Source organism: Sciurus carolinensis, chromosome 5, assembly GCF_902686445.1.
Source record: "Sciurus carolinensis chromosome 5, mSciCar1.2, whole genome shotgun sequence".
Lineage (NCBI taxonomy): Eukaryota > Metazoa > Chordata > Mammalia > Rodentia > Sciuridae > Sciurus > Sciurus carolinensis.
Window position 1 is genome coordinate 165,252,760 of NC_062217.1, and position 19,650 is coordinate 165,272,409.

The window sequence follows — 19,650 nt, forward strand, 5'->3', positions numbered from 1 at the left end:
CGGTCCCCGTTGGTTCTACCCTCACGGTGTCACAAAACTGACCCAGCTGGCCTCTCTGCCTCCCCAGTTTGGATGGACCTCTAGTCTAGGCTTTTTTTTTTAGCCACATCCCCAGCCCTTTTTAGAGACAGTCTTTCTCAGTTTCTCAGGGCCTCTCCAAGTTGCTGAGGCTGGTTTTGAACTTACGATCCTCCTGTCTAAGCCTCCTGGGTCACTAGGATACAAGCGTGCGCTTCAGTCTTTAACAAACAGGTTGCCCCTCTTCAGAACCTTCCTACAAGAGATTCCAAAGTCCTTAGCTAGCCCAAGAGGCCCTCTGGAACCCCTACTGCCACTCTCGTTATTCATGCTCCATTTCGTCTTCCTTGCAAGTCTCCTTCCACCCCAAACTCACTCTTGCCTAAGGACCTTTGCATTTGCCATGGCCTCTGCCAGGAAGACCCTTATTCCCCCACCTCCTTCATTGTCTATTTTCTCTCCTCTATGTTTGACCCTCATCAAAACCCTGAAATAGGCGCAACTGTTGTCTTTTTAGATTAGAAAACTGACTCTTCATGGCCTTCTCTGACAACCCTCCCTAGAACCCTGCAACTCTGCTCCAGACCCTCAATTCTCCTAACTTCCCAAATACTCTATATTAATTTCTGTTGTTTATTGTGCTTTCCCTCTGCATTGAGTGCATAAGGCTAGGCGTCTTTTTTATTCACTCTTATGCTTCCAAAGCAGTGCCCGGCACATGGTCGGCACTGAAATAATGAAATAATGTTTGCTGAAATAATGTTTCCATATCTGCCTAGCCCCTAAATGAGTTCCCCGAGTGTGGGGCCAGCATCCCAATCATCTGTGTGGCTCCTGTGGCAAATGCCCAGTAACAATTGACATAATCAGAGAAGGAAGAGTAGAGCCCAGAATAAGTTAATCCAACAGCTGATGTTAAAGATGCAAATAGTGTGCTGGGTGCAGTGGCACTTGTTGTCCCTGCTGCTTGGGGGACTAAGGCAGGAGGAGCACAAGTTCAAAGTCAGTCTTAGCGACTGAGCGTGACCCCATCTCAAAATAAAAAAATAAGGGCTAGGGACATAGCTCAGTGGGTAGGGTGCTTGCCTTGTGTGCACAAGGCCCTGGGTTCAATCCCCAGCACCACAAAAAAAATAAAATAAAAAACGGGCTAGGGATATGGCTCAGTGATTAGGCACCCCTGCGTTCAATATCCAGTACCCCCCAAAAAAGACGCAAATATTTTAAAATGTTTATTTTTTATGATACATTTTACATTGAGCACTTCAAGAAAGCAAATAATTACAATAATTTCAAAAAAAAGCCCTAGGTTTAATAATTCAATATATAAATTATACCTCATCAGTATCTAGGAATAGCAGTGCGCATGTGGCTCATTGGTAGAGTGCCTGCCTATCATGCATGAGGTGCTGGATTTGATCCCAGCACTGCCAAAAACAAATAAATCTAGCAATATATGTAGACACTAATTCACCTGAAGAGTAAAATAACTATGTAAACGATAAATCTCAGGATAGGGATCATGCATGATCAGTTAAGTCACTCTGCCACCGTGTTTTTTAAACATGATTCACTTTTCTTTCCATCACATGTACATCCATTTCGAGAGTTAACTTGGACTACTGACGTTAATAATGTAAAACTATGATCTGTTACGTTAAAAAAAAAAAAAAGCAGTTTAATATAAAGAAATTCAAGAAGAAATTTTCAGGACCCTTGATCAGAAGCTTTCAGTGCTTGTTGTGCTACTTAGGTGTAGACAAAGGTTCAAGTAAGGCTAAGAGAGTTTTCTTTATCCACTGAAGACCTGACCTAAGAAACAGGGCGGCAGGCCTTCAGGGGAAACTTACCAGCCATAAAGATGTTCCCAACAACTCCTGATGTTAGCAACTATTGTTAGTCTTAGCCAGTGTTACAGAAACAAAACATTTAGAGTCATATTTATAAATACAAGCATAATTAGGTTTTGCCTTCTATAAATAATCATCCTTGAAATGCTGAAAAGGTTCCAGCTGTGGTTCTCTTCTGGCAGAAGCTGCAGCGGGCACGGGGGATCATCTATGGATTTACCTTCTCGAAGTACTCTTTGGAAGCTGCTGGACTTGGCTTGATCTGAAAATACAAAAATATTCAACTGTGTAACAGCGACTTTGGGAGCTGATAAGTTCCCAATTTTTAACATAAATTTCTTTCCTTTTTTTTTTTTTTTTTTTGCAGTGCTGGGGATTGAACTCAGGGGCACTGTACCACTACCCCCTAGCCCTTTTTGAGACAGCCCAGGCTAGCTTTCAACTTTTGACCCTCCTCCTCAGCCTCCCAGGTAGCTGGGATTATAGGTGTATACCACCATGCCTGGTTTTCTTAACAATTTTTAAAAATTGGTCTGTTTTCTTCACAACATGTGGTCTCTGGCTCTGCACTTCCACCCCAACCCTACAGCTTCACCCACTGTACAGTCTGTATCCTTGTTCCATGGTAGGTTCCCTTTGACAGATACTCCCTTAAGACAGAGAGGACCTGGGACCCTATGCTGGGGTCCCATTACTTTTGGGAAAAGAACCTACTGTAGGGGAATCTGGTGTCCAGTTTGCTGGGCAGACTTCTCCATGGGTTTCCACAAACTGGAATGCCTTCACCAGGCGGAGGGTCTCTTCCACGCTCCGGCCCACAGGCAGATCGTTGACGCTCAGATGCTTGATGACTCCATTGGGGTCAATTATGAAGAGACCTCTGCATAATTTCAGAATTTCTCCTTAGCACCTCGATAGTACCAGAACTAAAGTAACAGTCTAACTTCTACGCTCTTATGTCTTTAATTTTCCATTTAATATGACATTTATTAAATTAAGTTCTGTCATATGTTTAAAATTGGAGTACATATTGTACAAAGAGCTTATCATCTCTTATAAGGATAGCAAATGATGCAGGACTGGACCAGGCCACCATGGAAAGCATACAGTACAGTTCCTGAATGTCACACAGTATCTGAAAGTCACTGAACTAGAGAGAGCAAAGACCTCTTTACTTATTAATGACTTGGCCAGCATTCTTTGAGCTACTGTACCAAACCGTGGCAAGAAACCACAGGCAAAGGGGAAGGGACAAAGACATATTTCATCTGTATCCAACAAGTACTTATTGAATGAGCAGAGTCTTGGATGGTTAGGGGGAAACCCCATGGGAAATATCTGTAGCAAGAGCAAGCTGGCCCCAGTCCACGAGAGCAGATGTGTGCTCCTCACGTCTCGTCACTCAGTGGCAGTGCAGAGGGCTGCCCACCCGCTGGGGACTGTTCTCATGCTCCGTGGGGCTGTTACTCTGATGCACACAGGTACATCCCACTCAGTGGTTTTAACAGTCCCTCTTATAAGGATAGAGAATTCCAAGTGGCAGTCACTCAAGAAAAAGACAAGTTAAAGAACAGTCCAGGTGAAAGGGACTTGTCCCTCCCCAGGCCTGGTGCTTAGAGGTCCAGGCTCTGAGGCTGAACCAGCCTTGGTAACTGCTTCTGGAGGGGAGCCCCTGGCAGCAGCAGAGCCCACAGACTCCAGAGGTCAACTTACTAGCCAGATTTAAGATCATTGGTAATCCCAATAATGAAACTGGTAGGGGGTGACTTCAAAATTAGCAGGACCCTAAGGGAAAATAAGCCGACACTCTTTCTCCTGCTGCTGCCAGCGTTGAGGGAGCCAGGCTGTGATTTATTAAAGGACGATCACAATGACCTTGACATCAACCAGAGGCAACCCAGAGCTAAAATCTCAGGTGTAAGGAAAGAGAGTAGGAGAGTAGGTCAGAGGGCAGCGATGAGAGGGGGCAGGTTTCCTGAGTTCAGGGTGAGGTGCCTGGGGCTGGGGCCTCCTTCCTGAGGCCCGGTCCCTCCCTCCTCCTGCTCTGTCCTCCGCAGGCCATGGGACACCAGCGAGCTCTAAGGCTCCGCTCTGCCCCTCCTAGGAAGGCTGCGTCTGAGCATGTGACAGTAGGAGAGTGAAGTTTCTCACACTCAAAGGAGTCACCGTTTAGCCACAGAACAAGGGAGGGCAGGAAGGGCATTCTGAGGGAGACGTCAGCTGCCACTGCTGCCAGGAACTTCGCCAAAAGCTCCAGCAGCTTCACCTCTTTGAGCCTCTGTAACAACAACCTATGAGATACACCTTCCCTGTAGTTAAAGGCAGACTGGACTCTAGAGGCAAATAACCTGCTCAAACACAGACATTAAGTAGCTGAGTTAAAAAAAAAAAAAAAATCAAGCCCAGATCTACCTGATTCCAGGGACAGGAGACTATCACTGTGCCAGAAAGTGGCCTCTTTGTCCCGCTACAACCCCTTCTCCAAACAGCCTGAGGGCTTCAATGCCAGGAGTGAACCCATGAAGGGCCTCCAGGTGGTCTGGAGCAGCGTGCCCCTGACAAGGACATCTTTCTCCAGGAAGAGACACAGGTTGTGGACGAAGCACACCTGTGCTGGTCATTCCTGAGAGACTGCCAGGTCCTCACAGGAGGATTTCATCAATGCTTGTTCGAACTACAATTAAGGAATTTTTGTTTTTAAAAATGCTTTACTAAAATATTTTGTTTGGAAAAAAAAAAAAAAAAAAAAGAAAGAAAAAAAAGAAAGCCAATAAAAGGAAAAGTAGGATTATGCTGAACACAGAAAACTATTTTGAATTCTTAAGAACAGACTCTTACCTGAGTGCAAGACCAGCACCTTCCAAAAGCACACCATAGTCCCGAGAAATTTGTTTGGTTAAATCTGACAAGAGTGCGATGTTCATGTGGCCCAAACCGCCATTCTAGTGAAAACACAAAGGTGACTGGCTGGCTGTGCCACTCTTACAACATTCTTGACCATGTAACAATGTTTGAGACCAACAAGTGGTAACAGGTAACAGTAACAGCACAAATGAATTCTTCCTGTTAAAACACTTCCTCCTGGAGCAGATACTGTTTTACAGATGAGGAAACTGAGGCACAAAAGGCTAAGTTCCTTCCAAGCAAGATTTAAATCAAGCTGATACTATAGACCTTTCTTTTCCTAATTCTTAAAACATTCTTTGAATTGAAGACCAATTTCTCAAACACAAAAATAGAGTAACAGACACTGAATACGATCACACAGAACAGTAAAACTGATCACACGGATCACCACAGTTCCAGGCCACCCAGAGTACATGGCCTCTACAGAGTATAGGCCTGAGGGGAGGCAACAGACCCCAGCTACAGACCCCAGCTGAGTTCCCTGTCTGCTGAACCTGTTTCCACAACTACATGTACCATAAAAAATACAAGTGTAGTAAGCTGTGAATATATGTCAAGAAACAAAGCTCAGCAGACTCTGTAGGTAGGTTGACCTATAAACGACCCATTTTAGACGGGCCAAACTTTGACAACTTCTAGGCTGTTTTTTCATGAAGCATTTCTGTTAAGTAGTAAATGTCAGGGGTGGGGAAGTTGGGAAATGGGAAGAGACTGGGCAATGGGTACAAAGTTACAGTTAAGAGGACTAAGTTCAGGTGCTCTATTGCACAGCACAGTGACTACAGTTAATGAAAGTTTGTTCCAAACCAGATAAAAAAGAGGATTTTATATTTCCTCACCACCAAGAAATGATAAATATTTGAGGTAATGGATGTGTTAGTCTGATTTGATCTTTCCACAACATACATATGTACAGGTGTAACAAACCATTACATTGTACCATATAAATACATACAAGGTTTTGGGGTTTTTTTCTGGTACTCAACCACCGAGCCATATCCCCAGCCCTACTTTGTACTTTACTTGGTCTCGCTGAGTTGCTTTGGCTGAGGTTGGCTTTGAACTTACGATCCTCCTGCCTCAGTGTATATTATATATTATTTGTCAATTAAAAAATAAAATACACTTGGAAAAAGGCACATGCAACGTAAAGTGAGCAAGCGCCTACCTTCCGCGGGGTGTTGATCCAGGCGAGGTGGGTGAAGTGTGAGTCCACCGAGACTGCAACCACTTCACAGTTCACGTCGTGAAATTCATTGGCTTTGTCGCTGAAAGCAACGATTTCTGTAGGACACACAAAGGTGCTTGGAAGAAAGTAAAATGTTTTATCAGATAATTTAAAGTCAAGAATTTAAGATCTGAACAATAAGTAGCATAAAAACTAGCTTGATTTGCTTACAGGTGAAAAAGGCAAACCAGTTAACCATTCACAGCAGACTCCTGTGTTAACACCAGAAGAACTACTCTCTCCTATCACTTTCTTATTTAAGGAATTATACCAAAAGTGGGAGGGCACATTTTAAGAATGTTTTTAAAAACTGAACTTAAATAAAGCTTTATTAAAAAAAAAAAAAAAAAAAAACTCATTTTATTATCCTTAGTCTTTCCCTAGACCAGCAAAAACACCTTCACAGACCGACCTAGGGAACCACTGCTCCAAAGCACCGAAGACAGAGCCATGTTAAAACACACCTGCAAAAGGAATGCCACTCCCTCCGGCTGCATTTACCACTGGTAAATTAGCCACAGATTAACTAGGCAATCAGTAACAAGTGGCCAGAAAGATTCCTCCCCTCCATTGGAAGAGCAATTGAAAACAGAACGACATGAAAAGGTGACAGAAATTACACTTACAAATCCAAAGGGTAGAAGAAAAGCACCAAGTATTTCCCTTTAAAGTCATCAAGGCTTAGCTCTTTGAACTCTCCATTGACAACGGCAGTACCCTTAAAATAGGGAGCGTGCTGAGTGACAGCAGGAGCATGGTAGGAGGAACCTGAAAGAAGACCCACACCCACATGTAGTTCACCATTGGCTACGCAGCATCCACGTGATTATATTTAAACTTCCCATAATTAATTTGCAATATAAATTGTTTAGCTGTATAAATCAATGAAGAAATTCAACTGTACTTCTTAAGTAAATTTTCCCTCCACAAAGTTCTCGATTGTGCACAAACTCAATTCAAAGTGCTATGGAGAAACTTCAAAGGGTTCAATCCCCGGGCCATAATAAATGAATAAAAAGAAAGACAAAAACAAAAGGACGTGCACAGAAACCAAAAGAGGAAGACAAAGACAGAAGGGACAGAATGAAAAAAGACAAAGAGACTTGGAGCGGGATTCTAAATATTGTTCAGATTCTGTCAAGTCTAGAGGGGACAGGGCAAAGGCCTGGAGGAATGGCAGGCACAGGTCGTGTGTGTCAAAGGAAATGCCTACGGCAGTTTGATTGGAATGAACAGAAGCTAAAGTCTGGAGGGAAGAACAGCTGGAGACACAGCAAGCAAGAATGATGGAAGGCCAAGCCTCCATGTCACACAGCTGAGTTTGCTCCTCACAGAAGGGAGCACTGGGAGGAGGTTTTTCTGAAGGAGATGGGCCAAGACAGCTGTTTTCAGGCAGATTAGTCTGGCCAGAGGGTAAAACTGATGGCAGGTGGTGATTTCAATTATCTAAGTGAGAGGTACTGAGGAGTGGCAGACAGAACAGGGAAAAAAAAAAAGATTGGATGCAGGAGATATGTTAAAACCGTAAAGGAGGGCTGGGGTGCAGCTCAGGGGTAGAGTGCTTGCCTGGCATGCACCAGACCCTGGGTTCGATCCCAGCACCACAATAAAAATACTAAAGATGATTTGTTTCTGTCTGAGAATGGGAGGCAAAGGAGCTCCAGTATTAAATTGTTTAGGATTGACACCAAGAGAAACAGAAGGAGCTGCTGAGGGCAGGCAATTGGGACCAGTGGAGGAACTGTGGCATCAAATATCTACTATAAGTATTTTCAAAACTGTGAAAAACTTGAGACATCTTGCCCACAAACACTAAAATACGTACCCCCAAACCATTGCATATTAAACACATGTGTTTCTTAAAGGTAAGGCAAATCTTAAGGAGGCATTTTCAAGTACCACTGGTTTTCTGAGGCTGATCTTCGCAAAGCCCAGTCTAGAGAATGGAGTAGAAAGCTCAAGAAATGTCTAGGCTTCACACAAATCTTGGAGAATGCCATCGAATAGGTCTGGTTCCTAAGGGGCCAGTTGGAGCCAGCAGACAGGTTTGGTTCCCTGAGAGCGGCCAGCACTCATACCCCTTTTTACACAGGCGGCCCAAAAGGCATCTGAGTCTCCTCCATGCCTCTCAACACAGGCTAGGGCAGTATGTCTCAGTGATTCTCAGTCCTAGCTGCACATTAGAACTACCCGGGGAGCTTTTCAAAAATACTGAACTACTCGTCTCACCAGAGACTGACTTCACTTGTCTGGAGGTGGAACTAAGGCACTGCTGTTTTATTTTATCCAGCTGTTTGTCTCTTTATTGGGCTATTATAATTCTTTGGCTATCTCAGATAATAATCCTTGTTAAATATATATTTTATGAATATTTTCTCCTAGGTTATGACTTGCCTGTTCATTTTTTCTTTTACTTTTTTTTACTTTTTGTTTGTTTGTTTGTTTGTTTGGCAAGTACTGAGGATTGAATCCAGGGGTGCTTTACTACTGAGCAACATCCCCAGTCCTTTTTATTTTAGACAGGATGTCACTAAGTTGCCTAGTACTTGCAATCCTCCTACCTCAGCATCTTCAGTAGCTGGAATCACAGGAGCATGCAATTGTGCCTAGCATCTATTCATTTTCCTCTTAGGGTTTTCTAATAGGCAGATCTTAAAGTTTTGATGAGGTCAGTTACCTACTGTTTGGACACAATTTCCCTGGGATCTGCCATTTCTGGACATCACCATGCAGTGCTTTAATGCTCCAAGGAGCTGGGTGCAGTAGCCTGTAATCCCAACTACTCAGGATGCTGAAATAGACTGAGTTGAGGAAGTACCTCAGTGGCGGAGTACCTACTTAAGCCTGTGACCCTGGGCCAATCTCCAGTACTGTGCACCCCCTGCAATCCAAGAAAAAGCTCCCAGGAGTGTCTAATGGATAGCCAGGGGTCAGAACTATTGTCCCATCCAGAAGAGAGTAATGTGTGTTTCCTTTACCTGAGTCCAACCATGGCATAGTAACACTTACTGGTACTGAAAGTGCATTTTGATAGAGCAGAGCCAGACCACTGTATGTTTGTCAAGTGTGTTCTCCTAGAAGCAACAGGTCTAAGGACTGCAGAAGCGGAAATGCCCCGAGAAACAGCACTCACATGTCGAGCAACCTGTAAAGAGAAACACTTTCTATGAGGAAGTCTTTCCAAATGGTGACTGAAGGCTGGCCTTGCTGAAAGGGCTTCATGCCTTAGCTGTCCTTGTCCCTGTGAACCAAAGACCACATCCAAACTCTTAAGAGCCTTTGATTCCCCGTGTTCTTAACATTCCCTTCTTCTTCCTTCTCCTTCAAGACTGTAAGGTGGAGGGAAACTGTAAGAACACAGACTTAAGGATCAAAAACTCCATACTCTTAAGAGCAACACAGAGGGTTAAAAAATTAGAGAGACTTGGCCAGGCCCCAGGTATTTAAGTCCCTTTCTTGTACTATCTGCCACGTGTGTTCTACCATGTCAAGGTTTTCCTTAGAAAAGGCAAGGTCTCTCCAGCCCAAAAGACAAGCAAATAAGTAGAGCAAAGTTCGGCCTCTGGAAAAGTTTGGACAGGCCTCAAGGGAAATGTTTGCTCAACTAACATCCAGCATGACGCAGGAAGGAGACAGGGCCGGCCGTGAACCCTACCAAGAGAAAGGAGAGGAGGCTGGGTAGCAAGAGGGCACTAGGAGAAAACCAAGTAACAGAGAACACCCAGGGTGGGAGGAGAAAGTGGTTTTTGTTACTGTAGCACAATGTGTTTCCATCCACCATTTAAGACCATGCTCCAGCAACGCCTTGATTTAGCCATCGCTCTTTCCAACTTAAATAAGAGGAAAGTAAACTGAGGTTCAGAATGGCGAAGTCCCCAGCCCAAGGTCACTGAGTCGGTGACGGAAGCGGGACCACCGACCAGGACGCCTGCCTCCAGCGCCAGAACCAGGTGCTTAAGGGGAGCTGGCCCTGGGGACCCGCGACTCCGGGCGCGGAGGGACTCCGGGACGCGACCGCGAGCGCAGGGCGGGGGAGGCGGCCCTGCGCAGGCGCAGGGGGCCCTCCGGGAGGAGGCCTCGGGTCCGTTACCCGCCGGCGCCCTCCCAGAGCGAGCAGCGGCCGCGGGTCCAGGAGAGCACGATCCCGCCCGGGAAGCAGGTCGCGGAGCCCCCCAGCCTCTCCGCACCTGTCCCCAGCTGGCAGCCACTCACCGAGGCCCGGAGCAACCTTCCCACCGCAGCCGCCATCTTCAGCGCACGCGGGAGCCGCGGGGTGGGCGGGGCGCGGAGGCGGGGCCTGGAGGGGGCGGGGCCTGGTCGGGCCCTCGGCGGGGCGGGGCCGGGAGGAGCCACTGCCTTCCTCCCAGTTGGGACTTCACCTGGAAAGTGTCCTTTCAGCCTTTGAGTAGCTGAACGCTTGACCTCCTTCTTGTCGCCCCCACCTGAAAAAAACTAATCTAGGCAGGGAGCTAGATGCCTTTCTCCGCGTTTCTTGTTCAACTCGTGTGGATTGCCGTTCCTATCGGGTGTAAGAGAGCCTTGCTGTTTCAGACTCTGGCAGAGCGTCTGGCTTCTACAGGAAATGGAATTACTTATTAATTTAGCTTTAGTACGTTAATAAGGTGTGTGACAAAGGCGTATCGAGGTGTGTTTGCCTGCAGACCTTTAGGATTGTGTCCTCTCTTCCCAAAATTGGAAGAATTGGGACAAATTTAAAATTTGACTTTTGCCAATTAATGAAACCAGGGGCTCAGCGATAAGCACAGTATTCGGAAAAGCACCTCAAACATACACAAACATCACACAGTGGCCTCACAGTAAATGCGACAAATTGCAGTCTCTAAGTTGATTTAACCCCAGGCACTCCATTACCAACTTAGTTTCTCAAGTCTGCATGTCACCTGAATGTGATTTGCTTTTTCTTTCAACTAACTCACTTTTTAAAAACATAAATGAATTTATTTGAAAGAAAATGGGGCTGGGGATATAGCTCAGTTGGTAGAGTGTTTACCTCACAAGCACAAGACCCTGGGTTCAATCCCCAGCACCGCCTCCCCCCAAAAAAGTTAGATAACTTAAGTGGAAAAACTTACAACTTCTTGTACATAGCAGGTGATTTAAAATAATCATCCTAAATACAGTTCCAGCTGTGATGGCAAAACCAGACCTGGTTGTCAAATGAAATTATAAAAATGTTATGGTAAGAAACCAGTGCCTGGGGAAGGGGTCTTTCTCCTCTCTGGCAACCTTTCTTCAGGAAGCCTGATTGACCACAGGTCCCTATCTTTTGGATTATAGAGAACTTCCCCTAGGAGACAGCTACTCTCCTTTGAAGTGTGAATGCATCTGTTGGAGGCTCCCACTGGCCCAAGGCTGGAGATTAATTGAAGACCTTGTAAAAGGAGCTTCCCTTACCACCCTGCTTCTGTAAACATGCTTCCTGCTACAAACCGCTGCACAATCGTATATCGGGGACACTAGATAACCTATAGATACCGTGAGAAACTGTGGATAGGGGCTCAGAATTTGGAGTTTTGTTTTTCCTCTGGGCCCACCAGGAAAAAGGGCAGTTTGGTGTTCTCCTGTCCCAGGGCTGCTTGCTGCTTCTCGACCAGTCGGTTTCCTGCAACACAGCTAGATACAGTCGTCTGCCAAAAGTCCGAGCTCTTTTGTTACAAAGTGAGAATGAAAGAAGGTAGTTAGAGACATTCTAAGCTCACATCAGATCTTTTCGTTGATGTAATCAGAAGGATTGAAAGAGAATTAAAAAGACAATAATTGAGATTTGATGTCATTTGTTCTTCTGCTCCCCCTCTTCCCCCAGCAGCCTATTTCCTAAAATTATCTCAAGTAGCACCAGGTGCCACCATGGGCTCCTGCCCCCTGCTTTAGAAAGAACTGCTTTAGACTCAAGGAGACATGTTTTCCCAACTATTTCCCCTCAGCACCTGCCTTGTGCTTAATTGGTGTTCATTATGTGTGTGTAGAACAGATGATTGGAACCGGAAGGCGATCATATTGGAGCTCAACATGGAATGGAATATTATTCAGTCATAAAAAGGAATGAAGTACCAATACATACTACAACTGTATAACCTCAAAAGCATTATGCTAAGTGAAGGAAACCAGGCATAAAAAGTCACCTATTGTTGATCTTATATGATAGACAATTGGTGCTTGCTAGGTCCTGTGAGGACAGTACTGACAGAATTTTCTTTTGGAGTGATGAAAATATTTGGGAACTAGGTGGAGATGTTGATTGTACATCTTGAATCATAAAGACACTTTAAAAAATTTTTGGGGGGACAGTACTAGTAATGAATGAACCCAGGGGTGCTTAACCACTGAGCCACATCCCCAGTCTTTTGGTTTTTATCTTTTATATTGAGACAGGTTCTCACTAATTTGCTTAGGGCCTCACTACATTGCTGAGACTGGCCTTGAATTTGCAATCCTTCCTCCTTCTTCAACCTCCCAAGTGACTTGGATTACAGGTGTGTACCATCACACCCCAAAATGCTTTTAACTTAAAATGGTTAACTTAAACCATGTGGATTTCACTCAGCACAACAAAAAACAAAAGAAAAAACAGGGACATGCAATAAATAAATAAATATACTGTAGTCTAGCCCAGTGATTTAATAGACAAGAAGATGGAGATTGTGGTTTTGGAAAGATATTCCCTAAACCACATAGAGGAAGAACAAGAACCTGTCCCTGACGGTGACCTGAGGTTCCCAAGAATGGGAACCTCAACTCAGGACAATAGGGTCCTGTCAGGGACCAAGAAGTTCTTATTCTGAGAACATTCTGATCTTTACAATAAGCAGCAGCGCCCCTCCCTTCCCGCCGGCGCAAACTTCACCTTCCCGCCGGCGCGAACCTCACCTCCCGGCCGGCGCGAATTTGCACCCTATCAGGAACCCAGCAGAAGAACACAGCCAACCAGCCTGCACCTTGTCACACCCCTCCTTCCCTCAGTATAAATACCCCTGTGTGAACAATAAAAATTTGCAGCTTGATCAGAATTCCTGTCTTGCTGCCTCTCCCTGCGTCTCTTGTCCCTTCATTCCTTCTCTCTCAGGTTTGCGGTCCCGTGTTGATGTCCCGCGGGTCGGGACAGGGTCCTTCTTCTTTTCTTTTCTTTTCTTTCTTTCTTTCTTTCTTTTTTTTTTTTTTTTTTGCATTTTAAAATACTTTTTAGATATATGTGACAGTGGAGTGTATTTTGACATATTATACATGCATGGAGTATAACTCTCCATTCTTGTGGTTGTTGTACATGATGTGGAATTACACTGGTCACGTGTTCATATATGAACATAGGATAGTTATGTCCAGTTCATCCTACTGTCTTTCCTATACTCATCTTCTCTCCCTTCCCTTCATTTCCCTTTGTCTTATCCAATGAACTTCTGTTCTTCCTGTCCCACACCCCCTTATTGTGTGTTTTCATCTGCATATCAGAGAATATTCAGTCTTTGGGTTTTTTTTTTTTTTGGAATTGGCTTATTTTACTTAGCATGATAGTCTCCAGTTCCATCCATTTACCTGCAAATGCCACAATTTCATTCTTCTTTATGACTGAGTAATATTCCATTGCATATAAATGCTGCATTTTCTTTATCCATTCTTCTGTTGAACCTAGCTGTGGAACCTAGATTGGTTCCATAGCTTAGCTATTGTGAATTAGCTTCTGCAAGCATTGATGTTGCTGCATCACTATAGTATGCTGATTTTCAGTCCTTTGGGTAAATGCCAAGGAGTGGGATAACTGGGTCAAATGGTGGTTCCATTCCAAGTTTTCTGAGGAATCTCCATACTGCTTTCCAGAGTGGTTGCACCAGTTTGCAGCAGCAATTGCAGTCCCACCAGCAATGTATGAGTGTGCCTTTCCCCCCACATCCTGGTCAATATTTATTGTTACTTATATTCTTGATAATTGCCATTCTGACTAGAGTGAAAAATCTCAGTATAGTTTTAATTTGCATTTCTCTAATTGGTAGTGATGTTGAACATTTATTTCATGTATTTGTTGACTGTTCGTGTTTCTTCTGTGAAATGCCTGTTCAGTTCCTTTGTCCATTTATTGATTGGGTTATTTGGGGGTTTTTTGGTGTTGAGTTTTTTGCATTCTTTATATATCCTGGAGTTTAATGCTCTATCGGAGGTGCAGGTGGCAAAGATTTTCTCTCATTCTGTAGGCTCTCTCTTCACATTCTTGATTGTTTCCCTTGCTATGAAGAAACTTTTTAGTTTGATATCATCCCATTTACTGATTCTTGATTTTACTTCTTGCACTTCAGGAGTCTTGTTGAGAAAGTCACTTCCTAAGCTGACATGACAGAGAGTTGGGTCTACTTTTTCTTCTATTAGGTGCAGAGTCTCTAGTTTAATACCTCTGTCCTTGATCCACTTTGAGTTGAGTTTTGTGCAGAGTGAGAGATAGGGGTTTAATTTCATTTTGGTACATAGGGATTTCCAGTTTTCCCAGCACCATTTGTTGAAGAGTCTATGTTTTCTCCAATGTATGTTTGTGGTGCCTTTGTCTAGTATGAGGAACTGGATTTATGTGGGCTTGTCTCTGTGTCTTCTGTTCTGTTCCATTGGTCTTTCGTCTGTTTTGGTGCCAGTACCATGCCGTTTTTGTTACTGTGTCTGGTATTGTGATGCCTCCTGCTTCACTTTTCCTACTAAGGATTGTTTTGGCTATTCTGGATCTCTTATTTTTTCAAATGAATTTCACGATGACAACGGGGTCCTTGATGTATGCGACAGAAAGTAATTGAGCACATTCAGATGCTGATGCACAGAGGTTTATTTAGGAGAGCAAGACAGGAGCATTCACGGGGGAGGGGCTTTGGGACTCTCCGCTCTCCTTTTAAAAGACACTGGGTAAGCGCTGGGTTTGGGAAGTTGTGTGGGTGACATCAGTCCTGGGGTCACAAGATGGATTGTGGTGGTCTGGCTGTTCTCAGGATCCTCAGGTTGATGTTCATTATCTGATCACTAGGTAATATGGGGAAAGGGCCTCAGACTGTAAGGGTCTGCATTTCCCTTTACTCAACGTATTCAAAATTCTGTGTACTTACGGGCTAATTCACAGTGCACAGAGCAAATTTTGCTAAGTGAATGAATTTCCAGTAACCTGAAGACTGTGAGTGAAGATGTGTAGATTTCCCAGAAATGTGGGCGTGAAGGCCAGGGAGGGAGAACTGGCGGCAGGGAGGGAAGGTCTGAAGACTGAGATTAAAGCGACATCTCCTTGTTTTTCCTTTGTCTCCGGCTTACCTGCCTTTTTACACTTCTCTCCTACCTCAGAGTAGAACTCCCTCACACCTGACAGCCAGTGGCCTCAGCGCCAGTCACCAGCCCTGGGAGAGATGGCACGTGTCTTTGGCCTTCTCTTTCCCTTCACACTGTGGTCTCCACACAGACGCCACAGCTCCCGTTAAGACCAAGTGCAAGGCCAGGAAAAGCGAGGCGCCCCATCTCTTTCCTCCTGCCTGTGGGCCTTTGCTGCTCCCTCTTCCTCTCCTCCCGTGCTTTGCTTTGTTTTTTGGCGCTGGGGATTGGACCCACATGGCTCGACCACTGAGCCTCAGCCTTTCTATTTTTTAGTTTAAGACAGGGTCTCACTGCGTTGCTTAAGGCCTCACTCAATGGCGAAGGCTGTCCTTGAATTTGTGATCCGCCTGCTCCATTCTGCAGAGACGGGGATCCCAGGCTCCCCCAGCACCTTGGAGGGCCCCTCTCTCCCAGGGGGCGCAGGCGTTGTTTAGTCCCCGCCCACAGACTGCTGGGTTCAGGGCTAAACTTCACCAAACCAGCAAGCGAGGGGGCGCCTCAAAGCTCAGCCTTTCCCGCCTGCGCTCAGCAGCAAACCCTCGATGCACGAAGGAGTCGGTTCTCCTGGGCCAAGCCTATTTTGCCTTAAAGGCAGGATCGCTTCCTGCCTCGCCCTAGGTCCATCCTCCTGCAGGTTAGTTGCATCCCCTGCATGCTCCCCACCCGCACCCTGTTGGAGCCTCTGGAGTAAAATACTTCCTCTCCTGCTCAGGTCCCAGCTAGAGGCCTCAGGTGTCCGATGGAAATTGTATCTACTACGAAGGTAATTTTAATCAGTTAATAAACATGTGTTGAACACATCCTTCGGGCCCTGCTCTCGAGCAGTTCTGTGGACATCCAGAGAATACTGACCCAATCATATAAAGAACCAAAGTCCAAGATCCAACATTTTCAGGGGTATGAGAAAGGCTTGGTGGTGGAGCGTGGACAGCCTGCCTCCAACAGCAGCTGCCACTTAAGAGTCCGTGGCCTTGGGCAAGCTACTCGACTCTGCTGTTTCCCCTCTGTAAAATGGGAATGAGATGACTACTTCCCACAAGGGCTACCTGAGGAATGAACGAGTTAATATTTCAAAGACATTTAGCACAGTCAGCAGGCACACAGTGTTTATTAAATGAAATAAAAGAGAAGTTCAGCGCTAGGAGAATTAGGAAAAGAGAGACCAAGAAGGCTCCATGGAGAAACCCATCAGTCCTGCTGCACGTGGAGGGACAATAGGGAAGGTCAAGGGGGCGATGACAGGCAGAAGTAGTCAGTGACTTTCATTCCTTTGGTTTATTATCATCTCGGTGGACATCTGGTGAGCACGTGCTGCAGCGCCAGGCTCTGGTTTGAACACAGTGTTTCATGGAATCTTCACGCGACCCTGGAGACGGTGCTGTGTTAATCTGTCATTTCCCTTTCATAGGTCAGGATGCTAGACTTGGGACTCTGACTCATTTGCCCAAAGTCCCACAGCTAGAAAGGGAAGGAGGCAGGATTTAACTCTGAACACTGACTGCGGAGCCCCTGTTCTCACCACGAGCACCACCTGCTGCCATGTTTGCTGGAGTAGGCGGAGCCTCGCAGATGCTGCTGGGAAGGTGGGCAGGGCCAGAACAGGAAGGAGCACTGACCATCTCTCATCCTGCAGCAAAGCACCTGGAATACTCTCCTACCGGGGCTGGCTGGGGATCCGCTCCTTTGATGCTCTTTTGGCTGAACAGTTCTAGAGGGTTCTGCCCCTGAAATTGATGCTCCTTGTCTTGGGGACTTGCTTGGCTATTGTCTGCTGGACTCCCAGCCCTCTTTTCCTTCTCTAGGATCTGTCTGCTCCTGTCTTCCTGTTTAACTTGTGGCACCCATTTAGTTGTTAAAATCATCCTTGGATATTGCCAAATGTCACCTGGAAACAAGTCACCCCAGTTGAAAACCACTGTTGCAATGGTAATGGAGCCACTGGGGCAGGTAATCAGATGCTTGCTCTGTCCCTGGTGGTCAGGAGGGCAGGGGATGTGTCCTAGGCGGTATGGCTACAATACTTAACTTTTCTGTACCTCAGTTTCCACATCTGTAAAGCTCCTACCTCAGGGTATAAGCTGGGGGAGTGAGATAATGTCTGCACGCTGCTAGGGGGTGCTACGGTTTGGATAAACGTGCCCTGAAAGGGCCAGGTGTTAAAGGCTGGTCCCTGGGGTGGTGCTATTCAGAGGTGCTATGGACCTTAGAAGGAGAAGCCTCATGGGAGGTCCTCAGCTGGTTGGGGACGTGCCTGAAGGGGATTGTGGAACTCTGGCCCCTTCTTTTTTTCCCTCTCTTTTGCTTCCTATTCATGAGGTGAGCACTTTGCTCCACCACATGTTCCCTACCATTGGCATCCAGCATGCCCACCAGAGGCCCAAAGCAGTGGGACCACTCACTCTTGAACTAGAACCTCTAAAATTGTGAACCAAAATAAACCTTTTCTCATTATAAGTTAGTTATCTCTGGTATTTGGTTATAGTAATGGAGAGCTAACTTGCACAGGGGCAGTAACCACAATGTGTGTTAAATAAATGGTAGATCTAAGTCTGCCCTGAGGCAGACAGAATGTTTTCCCAAACAATAGCACAAGGTGGCTGGGGATAGGATATAGCTCAGTGGGTAGAGTGATTGCCAAGCACAAGGCCCTGGGTTCAATCCCCAGCATTGCAAAAACAAACAAACAAAAAAACCAGCACAGGCTTTGATTTAACTTTGTTTTTTTCAAAATGATGAAGGTCCTCTCCCTCATTTTATTCTGGAATGTGGGAGAGGCATTTGTGTGAACACTGATCCCCAAACAAGCTCATATTAAGATCTTCTGGAAGCTAAGAACACACAGACAAGGCAAGGAAGATACCAGGTACTGCCCACCTGCTCACCACAGCCTGTCTGCCTTGGCCTCCTGCTGCGGGCTCTGCTCTTACTCAGGAAACCCTGACATTTTTTTCCTTCAAAGTTCATATCAGACCACATATCAGACCTCCAAATACTTGAAACAGACTTTAGGTATAATTAAAAGCCATCTTGAACTGGTGTGGGGGTGGGTGCCTGTGATCCCAGTGCTCAAGAGGCAGGAAGATCACAAGTTCAAAGCCAGCCTCAGCAACTTAGTGAGGCCCTTTCTCAAAACAAAAGCTGGTGATGACAAAAAGGCTCAGTGGTTGGTTAGGTGCCCCTGGATTCAATTCCCTGGTACCAAAAAAAGAAAAAAGAAAAAGAAAAGAAAGCCATCTTGCACCAGGTGCAGTGGTGCACACCTGTACTCACAGCTACTTGGGAGGCTGAGGCAGGAGGATCACAAGTTTAAGGCCAGTGGTAGAGGGCTTGCTTTACATGCACAAGGCCCTAGTTCAAGCCCCAATACCTCCCCTGCCACACACACAGAGTCATCCTGACCATTTCTAAGATTGATACTGACTTCTGTTTCCTACTTGCTGGGTGTACAATAGCTTGGTATGCTTTTGAAAAACAATTCTTTGTCAGATGAGAAGACATAACTTCCACTGTATTAGCTTGTGCATGACATTTTTAACATCTTTTTTTTTTTTTTTTTTTTTGCAGTTTATCTTTCGGTTCTTTATTTAATGGGCAAGGTGTTAAAGGGAGGGAAAGGAAAAATGTTTGGATGCAGGAGGAAGACCCATCAAAGTTATTAATGGAAAGCCAGGGGACAGTATTCTGGTGACATTTTAGCAAAGAATGTATAAGGGAAGCTTCTTTTGAAAGCCATGACCTTTTATGAAATCTACAACAAAGAATGAGTAGTCTGCAGATTAAGAGAGCAGCATGGGTGGGTGATAGCATTTCTTTTCCTTTAATGAAGTATAATAAATCAAAAGGTGATGCATGTTCTACTCAATCTACACTTCTCCAAAAACCTCTCTACCAATAAATTTTGCAATTATATATATTAAAAAAAATGTCTGAAAACATGTCTGACTCCATCCATACATTTTTTTTTCTTGCTGTTTGTTATTCCTTATTTAAACTCCAGGTTCTCAATTCCCAGAAGAAAAGAGTGGGGAGAAAAGAAAAAGGGGGAGAAGGGAGGGAGGGAGGGAGGAAAGGAGGGGTTGAGAGAGAGAGAAAGAGAGAGAGAGAGAGGTCTGTCTCATAGGAAGGGTCTCTGGGACTCCCTCCTATTCCATGTTTTCCTCGAAGATCCTTCAGGAATCCTCCACTGCAAGATGAACAGATGTGTCCTACTGCAGGTTTGACATTTGTCAGTGGTCCAAGAGAAAAACATTCCACTTCTCCAACACCATCACCTATTCACGCCATGCCACCATCCTTTGC

The 19,650-nt window shown here is 45.2% G+C and overlaps 1 protein-coding gene across 1 annotated transcript; it reads right to left on the reverse strand.

Annotated features, from left to right (window-relative positions):
• Positions 1 to 1,237: 1,237 nt before the first annotated feature.
• Positions 1,238 to 10,319, reverse strand: Prdx3 (peroxiredoxin 3). Its single transcript, XM_047554226.1, has 7 exons — positions 10,216 to 10,319; positions 9,013 to 9,148; positions 6,630 to 6,771; positions 5,944 to 6,079; positions 4,707 to 4,810; positions 2,583 to 2,748; positions 1,238 to 2,130 (listed from the first exon to the last, which is right to left on the reverse strand). The coding sequence occupies exons 1-7, from the start codon at positions 10,249 to 10,251 to the stop codon at positions 2,077 to 2,079; spliced, it is 774 nt and encodes a 257-aa protein (XP_047410182.1). The 5' UTR covers positions 10,252 to 10,319; the 3' UTR covers positions 1,238 to 2,076.
• Between the last annotated feature and the right edge of the window lie 9,331 nt (positions 10,320 to 19,650).